This window comes from Hemiscyllium ocellatum, chromosome 22, assembly GCF_020745735.1.
Source record: "Hemiscyllium ocellatum isolate sHemOce1 chromosome 22, sHemOce1.pat.X.cur, whole genome shotgun sequence".
Lineage (NCBI taxonomy): Eukaryota > Metazoa > Chordata > Chondrichthyes > Orectolobiformes > Hemiscylliidae > Hemiscyllium > Hemiscyllium ocellatum.
The window spans coordinates 51,111,579-51,130,234 of record NC_083422.1 but is presented as its reverse complement, the minus strand read 5'-3'; the positions used below and the strand labels follow the sequence as shown (position 1 = coordinate 51,130,234).

General features: G+C 43.6%; 1 protein-coding gene across 1 annotated transcript in view; it reads right to left on the bottom strand.

Annotated features, from left to right (window-relative positions):
* Nucleotides 1-6,698: 6,698 nt before the first annotated feature.
* Nucleotides 6,699-18,656, bottom strand: part of LOC132826521 (ankyrin repeat domain-containing protein 2-like) — a 31,314-nt gene continuing 19,356 nt past the window's right edge. Inside the window, exons 5-9 of the mRNA XM_060842487.1 lie at nucleotides 18,311-18,409; nucleotides 16,982-17,080; nucleotides 10,524-10,622; nucleotides 8,108-8,206; nucleotides 6,699-7,037 (exon numbers count right to left, since the gene is read on the bottom strand). Of these exons, the coding sequence (XP_060698470.1) occupies nucleotides 6,963-7,037; nucleotides 8,108-8,206; nucleotides 10,524-10,622; nucleotides 16,982-17,080; nucleotides 18,311-18,409 (471 nt within the window). The 3' untranslated portion in view covers nucleotides 6,699-6,962. The remainder of the gene's footprint in view (nucleotides 7,038-8,107; nucleotides 8,207-10,523; nucleotides 10,623-16,981; nucleotides 17,081-18,310; nucleotides 18,410-18,656) is intronic.

Here is an 18,656-nt window from a genome sequence, read left to right as displayed (position 1 = left end):
ATAACCTCTGTGTCCAGACCCTAACCATAACCTCTGACCCTAACCATAACCTCTGTGTCCAGACCCTAACCATAACCTCTGATCCTGACTACAATCCGTTACTCTGGATGCTATCTGTAACCTTTAATCCAGATTTTGCCACAATCTCCGCTCCCCGTAGCCACTGACTACATCCATCTCCTTAACTGAACCAACCTGCAACATTTTCATGGAATCATAGTGCTATACGACATCGAAACAGACCCTTCGGTCAAACTCATCCATGCCAACTAAGTTTCCAAATTAACTCATCCCACTTGCCCACAGTTGGCCCATATCCCTCCAAATCTTTCCTATTCATGCACTTGTCTAAATTTCTTATAAATGTTGTGACTGAACCTGCATCTACCACTTCCTCTGGCAGTTCATTGCACAGACAACCCACCCTCTGTGTGAAATAACTGCTCCTCAAGTGTCTTTTCAATCTTTCTCCTTTCACATTAAAAATATGCCCCCCAGTTTGGAACTCCCCCATCCAAGGGAAAATACCTTTGCCATTCATCTTATCTATGACCCTCATGATTTTATAAATCTTTGTATGCTTCAGTGAAAAAAGTCCCAGATGCATCCTCTCCTTCAAACTCAACACTGCCGTCCCAGCAACAACCTGGTAAATGTTTTCTGAGCCCTGTCCAATTAAATAATTTCCTAATAATAGCAGGCTGACCAGAACTGTACACAGTACCCCAAAAGTGGTCTCGCCAAAGGCCTATACAATCTTAATATGACATCCCAACTTCTAAACTCAATGGTCTGAGCAAGGAAAACAAGTGTGCTAAATGTCTTCTTAACCACCCTGTGTTCACCTGGGATCCATCTTTCAAAGACCTGAACCCGAGTTCTCTGTTCGATAACATTACTCAAGGCCCTATCATTAACTATATAAGTCCTTGCCCTTACCAAAACGCGATACACCACATTTATCCAAATTAAACTCCATCTGCCACTCCTCAGCCCATTGGCCCAATTGATCACAATCCCTTTGTAATCTTAGGTAATCTTCTTCATTGTCCATTATACCACCATCATCCACAAACTTATTAACCATGCCTCTTAAATTCTTATCCAAATCATTTATGTATGTGACAAACAAAACTGGTCCTAGCACCGATCCCTGTGGAACACCACTGGTCACAATCCTCTGGTCCAAAAAAACAATCCTCCACCATCACCCTCTCTCTCCTACTGTCAAGCCAATTTGTATCCAATTGGCAAGCTCTCCATGAATCCCGTGTGATCTATCTTTACTAATTCGTCTGACATGCTGAACCTTGTCAAAGGCTTTACTAAAGTCTATATAAACAACGTCCGCCACTCTGCTCTCATCAATCTTTTTGGTTACGTCCTCAAAAAACTCAATCAAGACATGATTTCCTTTGCACAAAACCATGCTGACTATCCTTAATAATCCTTTCCTTTCCAAGTGCAATTAAATTCTGTCTCTCAGAATACTTTCCAACAACCTACCCATTACTAATGGCATACTCACAGGTTTCTCTAGGCTTCTGCTTACATCCTTTCTTAAATAAAGACACAACATTAGCCACCCCCTAGCACCTTCCCTGTGACTGTAGATGATACAAATATCTCTGCCAGGGACTCCTCTGTTTCTTCCCTCACTTCCTACCATGTCCTGGGTTACACATGATCAGGTCTTGGAGATTTATCCACCTCTATGTTTTATTAGGACCTCCAGCATCTCCTCTTCCATGATGTGGACTGTTTTGATGTGGACTATTTATTTCATCAAGTGACCTAGCCTCCATTTCTTCCTCCACAATAAAAACTGTAAAAAATACTTATCATACTTGGCTCTGAGATAAACCACATGTTCCAACTATATCTCCCTGCAGTTGCTAGAGTTGCTTGCGCCCGTGTTTGTAACATTCATCCTGTCTCAACTCATCTACTGCTGAAATCCTCATCTAATTCTCTGTTACCTGTAAATCTGACCTCTTCCAACACATGCAAGTCTGATCATTCATTGCTCCCCGAGCTCATTGACCTGTACTGGCTCCCAGATAGCCAACATCTCAATTTTAAAATTCTCATACTTATGAAATCCCAGGCCGTTGTCCCTCCATATCTCTGTCATCTCCTTCAGCCTCACAACTCTTTGCAATCTCTGCATATCTCAAATTCTGCAATCCCCAAACTTAATCACTCCAACATTAGTGGCTTTGCTTTCAATTTCCTACAGCTGTAAGTTCTGGAATTCCATGCCTACCCTTCTTTCACCTCTCTATTCCATTTTCTTGCTTTGAGCCTCTCACTACCTCTTTGACCAAAAATCTCCTCAGTAGGTTTGGTTTTTTTGATATTTTTTAATTAAAGCACTCCAATGAGGCACCTTGGGATGTATCATGTTAAATGTGCAAAATAAATACAAGTCATTGTTGTCAAAAGCTTCCTAAAAACCCAATGATTCATCCATGGTTGCCGTCTTCGTGCTCCAGGTGAGGCCTCAGCCGGAGTGCCATTCTTAATTCTGGGTACCAGACGTTAGGGGCAGGTATGGAGAAGATACAAGAATGGTACCAGGAACAAGGATCTTCAGATAAATGGATAATCTGGAGAATCGTGGACTGTTCTTTTTCAAATGGAATATGCTAAGGGGGGGACATACAGAATCATACAGCGGCTACACACCAGAATGATGTCCTTCAGCCAATTGTACCCATGCCTGCTTTTTTCCAGATAAATCTAGCTAATCTCTGGCCATTTTCTCTAGCTCTACGAACTATAGCCCTATCCAGCTGCTCATTTAATCCCCACCTCCACCATGCTCTCAGGCCGTGCATTCCAGATCCTAACGACTCACTGTATTGAAAAGTATATTCGTTTTAATTACTTGTTCAGATATTAAAGGGCAAGTGGGTTCTTGAACTCAGATGATCTGTCCCAGAGACAGACACATTATCATCGTGCCAAACGTTTCCTATGTTCCTTGGGTCTTCTTGCTAGATGCCATAAATCCAGATCCTTTAAATTTAGTGGTGTTCAAAAATATGAGGGACTTTAAAAGAATAAATTTGGGAAAGTGGTTCCATTGATAGAAGATGGTAACAGGAAAATGCAAATTTAAGATAATTATTAAAAAAGAAAGAGACGAAAAGGTGAGGATTTGTTTTTTTCTGTGTGTAAGAATATAGGAAGAAAACAAAATGGATGGGACTGTTTGGATAGCTGTTTCAAAGACCCAGCACAGGCATGATGGACCAAATGGCCTTCTTCTGTGCCGGAGGATTCTCTGACTCAGTGTCTGTGGAATACCACCTCATGGTAATTTATTGTTAAGCAGTTCCCAAGATGAAGTGGATCCTGTGCTGGTGAGAGAGTTGCTAATTCATTTTGTAGAACTCACTTTAGGCATGTTCCTGAAGTTTTCATTTTATGCTCCTGAAGTTTTCATTATATGTTAGACATCACACAACATATGAAATGGGAGCAGAAGTAGACTATTTGTCCTCTTGAGCATGCTCTGCTCATGCTAATCTGTTTGTGTTTTGAATCCGACATTCCTGATTACGCTTGATAATCTTTACTGCCCCTGCCCAGCAAGAATACACCTGGGTGCTCCAGTTTCCTCCCACAGTCATCCCAAAGATGTGCAGGTTAGGTGAATTGGCCATGCTAAATTGCCCGTAGTGTTAGATGATTCATTCAGAGGGAAATGTGTCTGTGTGGGTTACTCTTCTGAGGGTTGGTGTAGAATTGTTGGGCCGAAGGGCCTGTTCTCACACTGTAGGGAATCTAATCATCTCTGTCTTAAAAATATTCAAAGATCTCTCCTCCACCCCTTTCTGCGGTCGACAGTTTCAAAGCTTCACAAGCCTTTGAGAAGAATAATTTCTCCTCATCTCTCTCCTGAAAGGACAACCCCTTTATGTTTTAAAACAGTGGTCCCTTGTTCTGGACTGACCAACAAGAGAAAAAAAAACTTTTCCACATTCAACTTGTCAGGACCATTCAGGATTGTATACACTTCAATCACGTTATCCCTTGGTCTTCTAAACCCCAGTGGAAACAACCTCAGCCTGTCCAATTTATACTCATCAGACAATCCACTGATTCCAAATATCAGAACACCAAACTGCATCTAAATCACCTCCAATGTATATACATCGTTCCTTAAATAAGGAGGCCAAAACTGCACATAGTATTGAAGGTGTGGTTTCACAAATGCCCTGTATAAATAAAACATAACATCCTTAAAACTTTTATGTTCAATTTTTCTTGTAGCAAAGGATGGTATCCTGTTAATCTTCTTGATTATGTGATGGACTAATTTTTGTGATTCACGTATCAGAATATCTAAATCCCATTCTATCTCAGAATTTTGCAGCATATCAGTAGCACTTTTCTTTCATTATCCTTCCTGTCAAAGTGAACAATTTTCCATCCATCCAAATTATCCTCCACCTGCCAGATTTTTGCCCACTCACAGAACCTATCTGCAACTTCCTCATGCCTTCTTTACAACATACTTTTCTACCTATCTGGGTTTATTCTACCATGCCTTCACTCTGCTCAGCCCAACCATTGACGTAAACTGTAAGGAGTTGAACTGCCCCATCTTGGCCCACACTCCTGCCATTGTTCCATCCACAAAGCATACTGCCTCACTTCAGCCAATTAGAAAGAAAACAGATATTTTGTAACTCGACTGGATGAACCATGACTGGTCGATTAAACAGTTTTCCTCCCACCATCTCAGTTACGTCTATAAGTAATAAATGATTTCATTCAACAACGATGTCAAGGAGGGATTTCTTCAACGTCCTCAATGATTTTGCTTTCAAATTGTCACTCACAGCCTTGCTCTGCCTGATATGGAATCTCCAATTCTTGGGGATTCAGGATAGTCCTGGAGGGTTGGCAATAGCAACATGGTACATAGTTCATAGAAAAATACAGCACTGTACAGGCCCTTCGGCCCTCGATGTTGCGCTGATCCAAGCCCACCTAACCTACACTAGCCCACTTTCCTCCATATGCCTATCCAATGCCCGTTTAAATGCCCATAAAGAGGGAGAGTCCACCACTGTTACTGGCAGGGCATTCCATGAACTCACGACTCGCTGAGTAAAGAATCTACCCCTAACATCTGTCCTATATCTACCACCCCTTAATTTAAAGGTGTTGGAACTGGAGGAGTATCATGGGGACATGAACAGATGAGTAACCATTTTGCAGATTTCCTTGGCTAATTTTGGAATCTGCAAGTTATTTACATGCAACTTCCCCAGGACAGTAAATTGTAAACCCACAGAACATAAGTTGTACCCATTGTGGAAAAGATCGGGGGCATGATGGGCTGAATAGCCACTTCTCATTCAGTGTGTTTCTAAATCTTCTCTTTTCTTATACATCCCATTAACAAATCTATAGTGCAAAATTTTAGTGAGGAAAACACAACCAAAGAAAAGATAGATGTTCAATGTGGAAAGCAATCACCATTCTTACTAAATTGCACAGATAGTATCATTGCTAATAGTGAAAACATAGAACAAGCAACTCATGAAGATATAGTAAAATGAGCCTTGTTCTTGGCTGATTGCCTTCCTATTAGAACTCCAACAAACCCAGGCTTGAAAATGTCAATTGATCCACAGCGTGTTGTGTGTGTTCTTGATTTTTACTGTCACCATTGTATGAACATTTGCTTCATAATTTCACCCCTAAGTAGCCCAGCTCTAATTTTTAAGATAGTGATGCCCTTCCAGGCTGGATTCCACACCCAAAAGAAATTGTTTCTCTTGAGCTAATCAAATCTACTCATTTTAAACATCACTTTTTGAGTTAATGCATCCTGTCCTCATAATTTTACTTTCTAAATGCAGTATCATATTGGTGAAGTAGCTTTACGTGAATAGAGTGATTATCCTGAACTCAAAACATAGACGGCATAGTATATTTGTGATGGTGAGGCAAATTGTCCCCCACCATTGTATATCTTTTCATAGTCCCGAAAGGCATCAATGAGGTTGAACTGTTTTGGTTTGATGTGGAGGAGCTGGTGTTGGACTGGGGTGGAGAAAGTTAAGAATCACACAGCGCCACGTTATAGTCCAACAGGTGTATATGAAAGTGCAAGCTTTCAGAGTGTTGCTCCTTCATCAGGTAGCTAGTAGGGCAGGATACGTAGGGCACAGAGTTTATAAGTAAAAGGCCAAGGTGTCATACAACTAATGCATTGAATACATCGCATCAGTTGTATGATACTTTGATCTTTTATTTATAAATTCTGTTCCCCATGTATCATGCCCAACTAACCACCTGATGAAGGAGCAGCACTCCAAAAGCTTATACTTTCATATAAACCTGTTAGACTATAACTTGGTGTCATGTGATTTTTAACTTTGTTCTTTACTTATTAATTTATTCTTAATCTTCCACCCAGTCTCTTTCCAAAACCCTCAACATTAGTCAGCAAAAAATAAATGTCAGGTTGATTTGATTTCCGACTGAACTGCATTGCTTGATTTCTTCTTGTGGAGGAGCTTCAGGTCCCTGGAGCAAACTTGCACATCACTGAATATAAATAGTACAGTTAGGGCGGAGATAAAACATTAGAATGATAGAGAGGTGAGGAAGCCCATTGAAATGAACACACAAAGAAAATAGATTAGTCTATAATTAATACAGCTATCTAGTGTTCCAGAGCCTGGCATTTGTATGACTACATGTATAGCAGTATTTAGAGTGAAAGGAATAATAAATAGTGTTACATTGAAGCCTAGGCCTAAAGACGTTTCTTGAATTTGCCTTCTCTTGAATCCAGACTCATGGTGTGGTATCAAACCACCTGTGACCATTGGTGAAACCAGAAGATAAAGCATGACCCAAGTGTAGGCTCAACAGTTTCAAAAATATTTCCAATCTTGAAGGTTCATCCTGTTTTCAATTGCGATGGTTAGCTGCTAATGTGCATGGACCAGTGCATCTTTAGTTTCGAGATGCCATTGCTGTACCAGGTCAACTGGAGTCTTGCCCTGCTAAAGTTAGAAACAAACACAAAGTACAGCTGCCTATTTTACACAGACAAATAAAACAGCAGCCAACTTGCTCAGAGAGACCTCACACTTTGACATTCAATGCTGCATACTCTGATCTCCATTCAACATTCCTCATTTCCAGAATGATGTTCCCTCATGACTCTTGCGACCTGTGGCTGAAGCCATGAAAATATCACCAGAAAATGTGACATTGAACTGAAATCCCACACATTCCACCCCAATTGCTGCTATATTGTGAGATCACATCCTGGATCTGAAGTGGGCTCTATTATTTTTTAAAAATATTCTTTCTTGGGATATGGGCATTATTGGTAAGGCCAGCATTTATTGTCCTTCCCCAGTTGCTGGTAAGTTGCCCTCCTGAATTGCTACAGTCCGTGTGGTGGAGAGATGCCATTAGGGAGGGAGTTCTGGGATTCTGACCCAGTGACATTGAAGGAATGGCAAGATATTTGAAAATTGGGGTGGTGTATGGCCTGGAGAGGAATTTGCAAGTGGTGGTGTTCCCATGTATCTGCTGCTCTTGTCCTTTCTCAGCTTTGGAAAATCCTGTCTCAGGAGATTTGGTGTATGTTCAGTGCGGTGAAAGAAAGCCACACCACACTACCTTGAACTCAGTCATCTCAAAGCTTACTTCCTTCAGTCTTCCCCTTCCTCATGAAAATCATTAAATTTGTCCAATCCCCTAATTAGTCATTGTCAAAAAGTATGGCACTGGAAAAGTGCAGTGGGTCAGGCAGCATCTGAACAAGCAGAATAATTGAACTTTCGGACATAAGCACTTCATTAGGGATGTCTGATTCCTGATGAAGGGTTTATGCCCGAAAAGTCGATTCTCCTGCTCCTCGGATGCTGCCTGACCTGCTGTGCTTTTTCAGCGTCACACTTCTCAACTCTGATCTCCAGCATCTGCAATCCTCACTTTCTCCTAATTCTCTAACTACTTGGCCTTGATCTCTAGTAGCTCCTCCCCATTTCTGACTAACTTCCTTGCACTATGACCTTTGATCTAAAATTTTTGAAAGATCCCATGGGGAATGGATACTTACCTCATTGCTGGCCCTCAGGTCAGCTCCTTGTAAAATGAGCAGCTTTGTTATCTTGTATCGGTTAAGTCGGACAGCATCATGCAACGCTGTGTCCCCCTCCTGCAGATCAAAGAAGGAACTGCAATAAATATCTCAATTGGAACTCAATTCCCTCCATTCTAGGTGTACTCATTTGTATAATGAATATAGATGTTTTGCCACAGTTTTTCATCTTACAACCAAAACATGTTTGATTTGATATAATTTATTGTAGTTGCATGTACCTAAATACAGTGAAAAGTTTTGTTTTCCAAGCAGTACAGGAAGATCATGGCAAACAAAGACATAAAGATCATAGACTGCTTAGACAGAGCAAGGCAAAAAGGTTACAGCTGCATAGGAGGTGAGAATTTAGGTTTGAAAGTGCGGATTAGTTATAAGAAATGTGAGAATAAGATCTGCTGTAGAGAGTTCGCAAAGAGTCGCCCAGTGTTGGTACCATCTTCAAAGTGTTGGACAATGGGCAGTTGAGGGGTTGGACACACTTATTTTTGTGATTTATTTATTTATTGTCACATATATATTGTTACAAATACAGTGAAAAGTGTTGTGTTGTTGTAAGTGTTTTCTATTTCATGTTCCCTTCTTCCTACTTCACATATTCTTATTTTCCAATCCATCGCTTCAACTCCTTGAAGTGCCCTTTTACCCTTCTAACACAGTGCTTTGCCTCACTGATATCTCAGCACTTTCCAGCTCATTAACAAACACACTTACACGTGAATTAAACCCATGCTGTGGAAATTGTTGACACATGGAGTGGTAGGAAGCAGAGACTGTTGAATTTGTACATTTGTGAGGAAAAATAAACAATAGAAATATGGGGACTGATGGTTGAGATAATTAGAGTGGGGGAGACTCAAATAAACAATGACTGGAATTGTTGGAGAAACCCAACAGGTCTGGCAGCATCAGTGGAGATAAAATGAAATTAATTTTTCCAATTCTGTGACCCTTCTTCAGAACGAGAAGTAGCTCGGAAAAGGTAGCACTTAAGCTGGGATGGGAGTTGCTGTGGGTTGGGGAGGTGGAGAGTGGAAGAGGAATGAGTGTATAGGTGAATAGGAATGCCAGAGAAAGAGAGAGACAGAGAGAAAAGGACAGGCAAACAAAGGGATTGTTGATAGTGAGCGAGGGAATAAGAGACAAAAAAAATCTGCAGATGCTGAATAAGAGAAGCTAGACAAGGGATAATGGAGACAGTGAGTCATTGAGTTGGCTGGACTAAAAGCAACCCATTTCATGACATGACCTGGGATAGGTAATAGACGAGGAATAGTGCGGTTATGCAAGGAAGAGAGTCATGTTTTTATTTAATCATTTGTGGGAGTATGGGCAGCACTGACAAAGTCAGCATTTATTGTCAATTCCTAGTTGAAGTGCTGTATTCCATATGCTGTAGGATACTCTTAGGGAGGAAATTCCAGGATTTAGACCCAGTGACACTGAAGGAACAGCGACATATTTCCAAGTCAGGATGGTGAGTGGCCTGGAGGGGAACTTGCAGGGACTGGTGTTTTCATGTATCCGCTGCCCTTGTCCTTCCAGATAATAGTATTTGCAGGTTTTAAAGAGGTTTTGAAGTGGGCTTGGCGAATTGCTGCAGTCCATCTAATAGATAGTGCTCAATGTTCCCAATCTGGTGAAGGGAGTGAATGTTGAAACTGGGTGACTGCGTTACCAGTCATACAGGCAGCTTTATCCTCAATGGTGTTGGATATCTTGAGTGTTAGATTAGATTAGATTACTTACAGTGTGGAAACAGGCCCTTCGGCCCAACAAGTCCACACCGACCCGCCGAAGCGCAACCCACCCATACCCCTACATTTACCCCTTACCTAACACTACGGGCAATTTAGCATGGCCAATTCACCTGACCCGCACATCTTTGGACTGTGGGAGGAAACCGGAGCACCCGGAGGAAACCCACGCAGACACGGGGAGAACGTGCAAACTCCACACAGTCAGTCGCCTGAGTCGGGAATTGAACCCAGGTCTCAGGCGCTGTGAGACAGCAGTGCTAACCACTGTGCCACCGTGCCGCCCACTTGTTGGGGCTGCACTCATCCAGGCAAGTGGGGAGTATTCTATCATACTCCTGACCTGTACTTTGTAGGTGGTGAACGGGCTTTGGAAAATCAGGAGGCGAGTTACTCAGTATGGTATTCCTAGCCTCTGACATGCTTTGGTAGCCACTGTATTTATACAGCAAGTCCAGTTCAGTTTCTGATCAAGAGTAACCTCCAGGATGTTGATAGTGGGGAATTCAGTGATAGTGAAGCCATTGGAGCATGGTGGGAAGGTGGACTTTGCCTAGGAATTGTGTGGCATGAATGTTATTTGTCAATTATCAAGATAGAAAATAAACCAACTTTACCCTGTCTTTGATGTTGATATCAATGCCACAAGCGATGAGGTGCTCCACGCATTCCACATGTCCTGTCCTGGTAGCAACATGTAAAGGTGTACTGAGCAGCTGCAAATGGAGGAAGAGCTAGTATGTACACAGCAATCAAACTATAATAGTCCACTAGTATGTTGCACGGACCAATAGCATCTCCCATTTTCTATTAAATATGAATAAATAGCACACAAGTGGCCATTCACCCTAAATTAGATTAAATTAAATTAGATTAGGCCTCTTCTGCTCCTTTGAAATATATCCATTAGTCCCAAATGGTTAGTTTCTGAAATATTCTACCTAATGGTACGGTATGGATCAGATCACTTGAGGCTTTTAGAGAAAGTTCCATCTTTTTCTGAAAAGGAAAGATGGACAGAGCTTCAGGCAATATGCAGGGACGTAGCACAAGATGAATTATTCCCTTTGGAGGACCAGCACAGACAGTATGGGCTGAATGGTCTCTGTGCTGCAACACTTCTGTGTTACTGTGCAACTCGGAGTCCCACTCGCCCCTCTCTTTCTTCAGTACCCTGCAAATGTTTCCAATTTATTCAAGTATCTGTTGAAAACCATTTGTTAAAGTCATAGTGAGAATGGAACATTAATGTTCACCCTTCTATCGATTTCCATGGCTGATGACTGTGACTTAGCATACAGAGCCGTAAACTGGTGGAAATTGAGGTCAGGAAGCAGTCACAGATCAGAGAGGAATAAGGGGAAGGAACTCGCCCTGGAGAGAAGCTGGAGAGAAAAGGAAGTACAGACAGAACAGACCCCAACTATCAAAAGGAGGGAAAATGGGGCAGCACATGCTTAGCACTGCTGCTGCCTCACAGCGCCAGGGGTCCAGGTTCGATTCCAACATTGGGCAACTGTCTGTGTGGAGTTTACACATTCTCCCTGTGTCTGCGTGGGCTTCCTCCAGGTGCTCCGGTTCCCTCCCACAATCCAAAGATGTGCAGCTTAGGTGAATTGGCCATTCTAAATTGCCAGTAGTGTTCAGGGATGTGTAGGTTAGGTGCATTAGTCAGGGGTAAATATAGGGTAGGGGAAAGGGTCTGGGTGGGTTACTATTTGGAGGGTTGGTATGGACTTGTTGGGCCAAGGGGCCTGTTTCCACACTGTAGGGATTCTATGATTGGGTGGGAGGCAGGTAGACAACTGCCCCAGATGCTCCCACTGTGGGAAACCGGAGGATGCAACAGAAAACTGTTTTAGATTAGATTACTTACAGTGTGGAAACAGGCCCTTTGGCCCAACAAGTCCACACCGACCCGCCGAAGAACAACCCACCCAGACCTATTCCCCTCCATTAACCCCTTCACCTAACACTACGGACAATTTAGCATGGCCAATTCACCTAATCTGCACGTCTTTGGACTGTGGGAGGAAACCGGAGCACCTGGAGGAAACCCACGCAGGCACAGGGAGAATGTGCAAACTCCACATAGACAGTTGCCTGAGGCGGGAATTGAATCCGGGTCTCTGGTGCTGTGAGGCAACAGTGCTAACCACGGTGCCACCTTGGTGTTGGTATCCCTAGAAACTCAAACTGCAAGGCCAGGCAATAAGATTGGTCTATGTCTGCTCAAACATGACCAAGAGAGTTATCAGGAGTTTGTATCATCAGGAATGGTGACTGCTTTAAACATGTGTGGGATTCTCTGAACCACTGGGTGGCTCACAGACACTGCGAGTGTGGTAACTAAAACATTTTCCACATGGAAGCAAATTAAATTCCAGCGTGCTGACAAAAGGGCTTAAAGGAAGGTATATAGAGGTGCCACTATTGGAAGTTTACTTAGAGAATGAACATGTTGTGGGTCTTGCAACAGCGTATCAATGCAAGGACGAGATAGTTTACTCGGCTGAAAGCAAAGTAAACTCCTTGAACAGAACAGGACAGCCCAGGGAGGCTGGAGAAAGCCAGCAGCAGATGCAGGAAAGTCAGGAAGTGATAGAATTTGAGGAGGGTTGCTCAAACTAAACCAAGAGGACAGGAGTAAAGAGAGGTCAGAAGACCTACAGGAGGCAGGGAAACTGTGAGGTTTGGGGCAGCCTGGGAAGGGTTACGTAATTTCAACAAGGCTGAATTCAAGCCAGACATGTCAGAAAAGGTTGGGGCCAGTCCTAGGATAGTTAAAAGAGTCAAAATGAGACTAGTAGCCATGAAAGAAGGACAGCAGATCCCAGGGAAGGTGACAGAGGATGGTCAGCCAGAGCCAGAGATCTGGTTAACAGGTAACTCTGTGGCACATCACAAACAGGCTGGTGGAGTTCTCAAACAGACCAGGAGGAAATGGAGGAGGACAAAGTGAGGGCTGCAGATGCTGGAGATCAGAGTCGAGAGTGTGGTGCTGGAAAAGCACAGCAGGTCAGGCAGCATCCAAGCAGCAGGAGAATCGACTTTTCAGGCATATTCCTGATGAAGGGCTTATGCCCGAAATGTCGATTCTCTTGCTCCTTGGATGCTGCCTGACCTGCTGTGCTTTTCCAGCACCACACTCTCGACTCTGATCTCCAGCATCTGCAGCCCTCACTTTCGCCTAGTTGATTTTAAACTTACTGCGCATCCCGTTCCAAGGATGCCTACCTTGAAGAAGTTCTCCTCCTCTCTCTACAAAGATCTCAGTGAGTTTCTCTCTCACTGTACTTCCCAGGTCCTCTTCCTGATGAAGGGCTTATGCCCGAAATGTAAATTCTCCTGCTTCTCGGATGCTGCCTGACCTGCTGTGCTTTTCCAGCACCACACTCAGGAGGAAATGGAGCAGAAAGCACATTCAGTGGCGGAGCCCCATGGGAGTATAGTATAAGCTAATTCATAGAATCCCTCCAGTGTGGAAAAAGACCATTCAGTCCATCGAGTCCACACCAACCCTCCAAACAACATCCCACCCAGATCAAGACCCACACCCTATCCCCATAACCCGTATGGTTAATCCACCCTCTCCAGACACTGCGCATACTTTCCCGTGGCCAATCCACACATTATTGTACTGTGGGAGGAAACCAGAGCATCCCATGCAGGCATGGGGGAAATGTGCAAACTTCCAAGGGTGGAATTGAACCTGGATCCCTGGCACTTTGATGCAGCAGTGCCAACTACTGAGCCACGGTGCCACCCCAAAGGATGATTTGGAGATGCTGGTGTTGGACTGGGGTGTACAAAGTTAAAAATCACACAACACCAGGTTATAGTCCAACAGGTTTAATTGGAAGCACACTAGTTTTCAGAGCGTCACTCCTTCATCAGGTGGTAGTGGAGGGCTCAATCCTAACACATAGAATTTATAGCAAAAATTTACAATGTGATGTAACTGAAATTATACATTGAAAAACTGATGTTAGTCTCTCTTTGCTCAGAAGCTACTGTGCCTCTGTGTGTGTGTGTGTGTGTGTGTGTGTGTGTGTGTGTGTTTGTGTGTGTGTGTGTAGGAATATCTGTGTGTGTGTGTCGTGCAATGGTGGTCATAATGTGACATGAACCCAAGTTCCCGGTTGAGGCCCTCCCTATGGGTACTGAACTTAGCTATCAGCCTCTGCTCGGCCACTTTCCACTGCTGCTTGTCCCCAAGTCTACCTTGGAGGATGGTCACCCGAAGGTGCGATGTCGAATGTCCTGGACCACTGAAGTGTTCCCCAACTGGGAGGGAACCCTCCTGTCTGTTGATTGTTGTGTAGTGCCCATTCATCCATTGTTGTAGCCTTTGCTCGGTTTCCCCAATATACCATGCCTCCGGGCATCCTTGCCTGCAACTTATACGGTAGACAACTTTGGCTGAGTCACATGAGTACCTGCCATGTACAAGGTGGGAGGTGTCCCCACGTGTAATGGTGGTATCTGTGTCCACATTCTGACACGTCTTGCAGCGCCTACCATGGCAGGATTGTATGGAGCTGCCCGGCTCTCAGGACAACTCCATACAACCCTGTCATGGTAGGCGCTGCAGACGTGTCAGAGTGTGGACATAGATACTTGGAGACACCGCCCACCTTGTACATGGCATCTACTCATATGACTCAGCCAAAGTTGTCTATCGTTTACGCTGCAGGCAAGGATGCCCGGAGGCATGGTACATTGGGGAAACCGAGCAAAGGCTACGACAACAGATGAATGGGCACCGCACAATAATCAACAGACAGGAGGGTTCCCTCCCAGTTGGGGAACACTTCAGTGGTCCAGGACATTCGACCTCGGACCTTCGGGTGACCATCCTCCAAGGTAGACTTCGGGACTGGCAGCAGAGAAAAGTGGCCGAGCAGAGGCTGATAGTTAAGTTCGGTACCCATAGGGAGGGCATCAACCGGGACCTTGGGTTCATGTCACATGATAGGTGATCACCGTTGCACTATACACACGCACAGATACTCTTACACACACACACACACACACACACACACACACACACACACACACACACACACACACACACACACACTTTCTCACACGCACAACCCCCAACACAGACAGACATAAACACACAGACAGACAAAGACCCACATGTACACATACATTTTGTGGGGTGAATTTGTACTTGCAGGGTTACACTGTACTTTGCTCAAAAACTGCATACATTCATGTAGAACTCTGAGCTCAAAAATTGCATGAATTCATGTAAAACTCCATTATCTCACTTTTTTAGATTAGAATCAATCTAAACATCATGGCATAGACAGAGAACACAGGGGGCTAACACCTTCAACATACCGTCTAGCTATCACCATTGTTAACAGTTAACCTGAGAATGCAACTTTTTTAAAAAAGGTTTTGTGATTTACACATGAAAGAAGTGGAACTATCATGGTATTCTAACAGATGAAAGGCTTAACAGACAATCAGTTTTTCAATGTATAATTTCAGTTACATCACACTGTAAATTTTTGCTATAAATTCTGTGTTAGGATTGAGCCCTCCACTACCACCTGATGAAGGAGCGTCACTCCGAAAGCTAGTGTGCTCCCAATTAAACCTGTTGGACTATAACCTGGTGTTGTGTGATTTTTAACCCCAAAGGATGGAAGTGATGTTCCGTGGAAAATGGATCAGTTTTAGGGGGAAAATGAAACAGGCACCAAAATCCACACAGGAGCAGTATATTAACAGTAGCTTCTGAGCAAAGAGAGAGTAACATGGACTGATAATAGCGAGGATACTGAAAGCTCTGTCTTTCCTCTCTCAGTCTCAGAAGCTAATGGTGGTGTCAAAGCAATTTGCAAATGTCACCATTCACAGAGAAATCAAAAGTTTCATCACTCCAAAGGGAACAGGGCAACAGTTAAATGTCAGGTTCATGATCACTAATCAAGTTTACTAAGGATTTCAAACTGCCATCGCCTTTAATTTCCTGTCCATATAGACACTATTCCCCCTTCATCTTTTTAAGCCTATTACCTGAGTTTGTTGTGAATGTGTCTGTGTGTGAGAGAGAGCGTGTGAGTGTGCGCGCGTATGTGTATCTGATGGTAGTTTATCTCCCAGAGTAGTAGCTAATAAAATATTTTTCACTCAAGAAAACATTGTAATTGGCTGCCTGTTTGTAAGCCTATTTACTAAGTTTGAGTTGAAATGTGAAAGCCGTTTACTAAAATACAAATTAAATAAATTTGTTGTGAATGACACAGGTGTGGTTGAAAAGAGAGGAGCCAATCTCTCCTCTGCATCAGGTTATAACACATTAGTGAATCTGCTTCCACTACCCTTTCAGGCAGCTCTGTCCAGATCACAACAACCCACTGGTTGAAGGAGATCTGCCATTCTCACCTGGCTAGGTGGGGGAAGTGTTGCTAGTGCAGAAATAACGTCAAGACAGTATCATGTGATCCCTACAGTGTGGAAGTAGGCCATTCAGCCCATCAAGTCCACACCAGCCCTCCAAACATCATCCCACCTCATCCCTGTAACCCTGCCTTTCGCACGTCCAACCCGTACATCTTTGGATTGTGGGAGGAAACCCACATGGACACGGGGAGAATGTGCAAACTCCACACAGACAGTCGCCTGAAGCTGGAATCGAACCCGAGTCCCGGGCATTGTGGGGCAGCAGTGCTAACCACTGAGCCACTGTGCCATCCTTTACAACGTACTATAGTAATCCCGAACTCCAGCTGAATGCTCTGGGGCCATGGGTTTAAATCTTACCATGGGCAAATGGTAAAGTTTGAACTCAACGATAAAAAAATTGACCTAATGGCTAACCATTCTCAATTTTTATCAAAATCTATCTGATTTGCTAATAATTTAGGAAGCGATACCTGCTATCCTTACCTGGACTGGCTTACATGTTACTACAGACCTAGTGTACCTACTCTCTGCAATGGCCTAGCAAACCACTCAGTTCAAGGGATGAATAACAAACCCTGTCCTTGCTCCTGACTCCCACAGCAGTCTTCCTCTGCCCTTGCAGTCAGTGAAGGACCCTGGGGATTCTTACCTTGTCAGTAACATTCACATTAGCTCCTTTTCCCAGGAGGATCTTAAGCACCTCCAGTTTCCCTCCTCGGCAGGCCCAGTGAACAGCAGTGCAGTCAAGCTGAAAGGAGAGGACGAGTCGGGGATAAAGCAATGCTGCAAGAGTTTCGACTTACCGGATCTCAAAAGGCCAATGTATTTGAAATAGGTGAAATCACAGCTCAGTGCTGAAACAAACACTTGAGCTCAAAGAGGAAGATTAGTGCATTAAAATGTGACACCTATCCCGTCAGAATCCATAAAACCATAAGGAAAGGAACAAATGTCGGCCCTGTGAGCCTTCTCCGACATTCGATAGGATCACGGTTGATCAAACTTTCCTCATGTCCACTTTCCTGAATTTTCCCCAGGACCCCTGACTCCCCTATTGAACAAGAATCTATCTATTGCAGCCTTAAATATACACAGCTCTCTGCGGCAAGGAATTCCAAAGACTCACAACCCTCTGAGAGAAGTAATCCCTCCTCATCTCAGTCTTAATCCCTGACTCTTATCAGGATAAAGCAGCCCACATTTGATTGGCACCACATCAACAAACATCCACTACCCTCACAACTAATGCTCAGTACTAGCAGTGTGTACTATCTACAAGATGCACTGCAGAAATTCACCAAAGATTCTCAGACAGCGCCTTTCAAACCCACAACCACTTCCATCTAGAAGGATAAGGATAGCAGATACATGGGAACACCACCGCCTGCAGGTTCCACCCCAAGCCACTCACCATCCTGACATTTATTGCTGTTCCTTCAGTGTCGCTGGGTCAAAATCCTGAAATACCATCCTTAAGGATATGGTGGGTCTACCGACAGCACATGGACTACAGCGGTTCAAGAAGACAGCTCACCACCATCTTCAGAAGGACAACACAGGATGGGCAATAAATATTGTCCAGGCCAGTGATACCCGCATCCCATGAGTGAATTTTTAAAATTGTACTCTCAAAGAATTGCACTTTATTCTGAATGGGTCTTCCCTGAGGTTGACCCGTGACTGAATCCGTGTCCTGATACATCTATCTATAAACACGCGTTATTCAAGGCAACCTACAGCATTGAAGAGGCCATTCGCTCCATTGTAGTTAATTCTTGCTCTTTAAGAGAACTACTGAATTAATCCCACTCACCTTACACTTTCTCCATTACCTCTGTCAATTCCTCCTTTGCAAGGATTGATCTAACTGCCAAAATTGCTCAGTAGAAATGGCAACATCTGCAGAGCGCTAACATTTCGGATGCTATAGGTGTCGCGTGACCTTGGGTCTCACCGCAAAATGGAAGGAAACGCTCACCCTATCCTTGAAGTCCACAGTCGCTCCCGCTTCAAGAAGTTTGGTTACAATATCGGTGTGACCTTCTAGAGAAGCTCTGTGCAGGCCAGTCCGCTTAAACTATGGAGACAAATACATGAAAGATCCCACAGTCAGGCCAGAATGCTGGGGACTGAGTATAAATCATTTGTTGTGCTATAGAGATCCGCATTTGGACCACAATCGAGTGTAACAAATTGCAAAGCTAGTTTGAGGGATGATTCATGCCCATTTATACTTTGAGTGTGGGCAACATAGACCAGACTGCAATAAGGTTGCATCTCGAGTTGTCCCTAAGCAGTGATTACTTCTGCAAAAAATTAGTGCA